This window comes from Gossypium hirsutum, chromosome D13 (genome assembly GCF_007990345.1).
Source record: "Gossypium hirsutum isolate 1008001.06 chromosome D13, Gossypium_hirsutum_v2.1, whole genome shotgun sequence".
Lineage (NCBI taxonomy): Eukaryota > Viridiplantae > Streptophyta > Magnoliopsida > Malvales > Malvaceae > Gossypium > Gossypium hirsutum.
In genome coordinates, this window is record NC_053449.1 from 2578068 (window position 1) to 2581310 (window position 3243).

The window sequence follows — 3243 nt, forward strand, 5'->3', positions numbered from 1 at the left end:
TATCTAACTTATTATGGTTTTTGCTTACAGTTTCGTGGTTTTATTCTGTTCATATTATTCGTGGCTTTGGTTTGTCCACTTTATTTTATTTAAAAGTAGTTGTGATTTTTTTTAAATTTTTAGTTATGTTCGAGTATATATGTGAGATTTGTCCATATAAGGGTGTCATTAAATCTATTAGGAATCATGCTTAAAGGGCTTTATCATGATTGATCGTAATGATGGTAATAGATTTGAGGTGATGAAGAGGAGGATAGATCATTTGAGATTTGGCCTTTTATGCATCATTGATGTGGTGGGTCTCTTGGGGCTTTTGACAGTTTTTTCAACCATGATGTGATAAATCTAAGGTGATGAAGAGGAGAATAGGCCATTTGAAACGTGGCTTTTTGCGCATTACTGATGCGGTGGGTCTCTTGGGGGTTTTTGATAGTTTTTTTTTGTTAATCGGTGTTTATCGTCGGGTTGATTTGATGATAGTAGGGCTAGGATTTTTGTTTTTGAATTATTTCAATGTTGCAATTACTATCATTTGTACTATGTGTCAGATTTGTTTTGATAATTGGGAGTAAGAGTGAGATTGTTAGAGATTGAATTCAAACTCTCATACTTCTTGACACTAAGCCAAGAGGTTATTGACATTGTTCATGGTTATTAATAATAGTATTTTCTTCAAAAACAAAATAATTCTTTTTGGGCAGGCCCTTGCTTACTCCTAGCACTGGTGGTGTTCCGGCCGTGCTTATTACAATTTAAAAAAAAATATTGAGAGAACTGTCTCGATTTTGAATCTACCGCTTCAAATTTAATTAAAACTCAATGTTATTAAACTACACCAAAAGTAAGAAAAAGAAAACAATACATTCCAAAGAATTCCAAGTCAGGTTGATACTAAAATATTCATCATCTTTTTCTGATCAATCCCCCAAAGGTGCCAAAAGAGGGAAAATAAAATCAAAAGAAATGCCTGAAAGTCAATGAAATAGAAAAAAGGCAGAAGACCCAAAATTTCTTTTGGGTGTAAAGAACATGGAAGGATCCAAAAACTGCTAGAGTTTTCCCATTTGCCATTTCCCCGTAGCCAAAAGGGAAAAACAAAGTTACCCCACCTTTACTTGTTAGAAAGGGGCTTTGCATACGCAATCAAAAGCTTTCAATAAAGTCAAAAATTGAAGGTAGGTTTGGATCTTTTCTTCTTATCATTATCCCACCATCCTGCACAAAGGCTTAATCCTTCTGTCTCAGACAATAAATGAGTGAAACGCTCTCCTTTCGACATCTGTCAACATTTGGTGGCTTCTCACTTGTTCTCTTTGCCCTTTAGACTCTCTGTCCCCGAACCATATATAGACAGAGTTGCCCCCTCAAGTTTCCACCCTGCATTTCACACATACATATTTTCAAGTCTCTTGTGTGTTGTATATCCATTTGCAAATATGGTTCATTCAGATTCAGACCCACCTCTCCTTAACCATTATGGTACACTTTTATGCCACTCCACTCAATGGGATGAACCTCAAACCCGAGTTACCATGGAAGAATGCCAGCTTCCATTGATTAACTTGTGTGATTTAGGCAGTGACGACGAAATGGTTCGCCGAGCTTGTGCTGCCGCCATTTGCAAAGCATCATCGGAATGGGGCTTTTTCCAAGTGGTGAACCATGGCATTAGCTCTCAACTAGTCGACAAGATGAGATGCGAGCAAGTGAAATTATTCCGAGCACCCTTTGAAACGAAAGCCACCAGTGGACTGTTGAATAATTCTTACAGGTGGGGAAGCCCTAGGGCTACTTGTCCTAACCAATTCTCCTGGTCCGAAGCTTTTCATGTCCCTCTCACCAAAGTCTCGAATGAAGCTTGCTATGGAGACTTCAAATCTTTAAGGTACACTAAAACTATTAAAAGTTAAAACACCCTTGCATTCCCTTTGTGGGGATTTTTAAGTTAGAGGTCTAAAGTCTAATCCAAAATCCTCTGGTTTTGTACAGGGAAGTGATGACATGTTTTGCAGCAGCCATGTCGGAGCTGTCGAGGCTTCTAGCAGGGATCCTGACTGAAAATCTGGGCAACTGGAAACAAGCATCGATCAGCAACATATGCGACGAAACAACATGTTTCCTTCGCCTGAATCACTACCCAGCATGTCCAATATCTCCGGAGATTTTCGGTTTAGTGCCTCACACCGACAGCGATTTCCTAACGATTCTTTGCCAAGATCAAGTTGGAGGGCTTCAACTCATGAAAGACTCCAAATGGGTGACCGTCAAACCTAACAAAGATGCTCTTATAGTCAACATTGGGGACCTTTTCCAGGTTCAAACAAATCCAAACTTTTTCTCTTTCACTGTCAACATATTATTAATTTAATCATTCTAAATTCTAAATCCCCAAACTATAATTTTCTACAGGCATGGAGCAATGATGTTTACAAAAGCGTGGAACACAAGGTGGTTTCCAATGCAACAACGGACAGATACTCCATAGCTTATTTCCTTTGCCCTTCTTACGATTCTTTGATCGAGAGCTTCGTAAAACCTTCCATTTACAGAAGATTTACTTTCAGGGAATACAGAGAACAAGTTCAAGAAGATGTCAGAAAAACAGGGTACAAGGTTGGCCTTCCCAGGTTTCTACTTAAGGGCTCCGAGGACTTAACAACAACAACAACAGAGTCAAATACTAGACTATATATTCCAAGCATAACAGCCAAGAGCTAAACGAAATCCTATTAGCATAATTTAACACAAGTTAAAAGAGAAAAGAGAAACTAATATGTTTATTTGTATTCTTAATTTTGATTCAAAAGGGGGATATTGTATTTTGGTGTTCTAGTAATGTATATGGAATTTTATGACTACTATAAAAGATAGGGCAGTTTGAGAAATTTGTTCTTTTAACTGTTGCCAACTGAATACAATTATAGATAGACATGTCCACCGAATATTCCGGGACTTATTTTAAAGAATGTGAACAAATGATTGATATGTCTATATTTTTTTCAAGATGCTTGGTTAATGAGCAACTTTTTGAAGCTATAAAGCCTACAGGGTAGGCAAATCTTTGTCAAGCTAGTAAAAATATGGACTTTGCGTCGTCTTTTAGATGGGTATAACTGAACATGCCCACTATCTTTAATAATAGTAAAAAAAGGAACAAAGGGAAAGTTCAAAACGAGGAATGAAACAGATCCTAAAAGTTCTGTATGTAACTGATGCACGTGGAGATATGGATCTCTTTTTTCA

The 3243-nt window shown here is 37.5% G+C and overlaps 1 protein-coding gene across 2 annotated transcripts; it reads left to right on the plus strand.

Moving 5' to 3' along the window:
• The first annotated feature begins 1347 nt into the window (after positions 1–1347).
• On the plus strand, positions 1348–2980 carry LOC107918980 (gibberellin 2-beta-dioxygenase 6). Of its 2 annotated transcripts, XM_016848532.2 has the most exons (4): positions 1348–1885; positions 1990–2314; positions 2410–2448; positions 2565–2980. In XM_016848532.2, the coding sequence occupies exons 1-4, from the start codon at positions 1437–1439 to the stop codon at positions 2637–2639; spliced, it is 888 nt and encodes a 295-aa protein (XP_016704021.2). In that variant the 5' UTR covers positions 1348–1436; the 3' UTR covers positions 2640–2980. The 2 variants fall into 2 exon arrangements, with proteins under 2 accessions (XP_016704021.2, XP_016704020.2); XM_016848531.2 differs by having other exon boundaries at positions 1354–1885; positions 2410–2980.
• The last annotated feature ends 263 nt before the right edge of the window (positions 2981–3243 follow it).

Bases quoted from the DNA above. Each gene is read 5' to 3' on its own strand.
- LOC107918980 (XM_016848531.2), top strand. From the start codon at position 1,437: ATGGTTCATTCAGATTCAGACCCACCTCTCCTTAACCATTATGGTACA. The intron at 1,886-1,989 runs GTACACTAAAAC...GGTTTTGTACAG, and splicing joins GGAGACTTCAAATCTTTAAG to GGAAGTGATGACATGTTTTG. The intron at 2,315-2,409 runs GTTCAAACAAAT...AATTTTCTACAG, and splicing joins ACATTGGGGACCTTTTCCAG to GCATGGAGCAATGATGTTTA.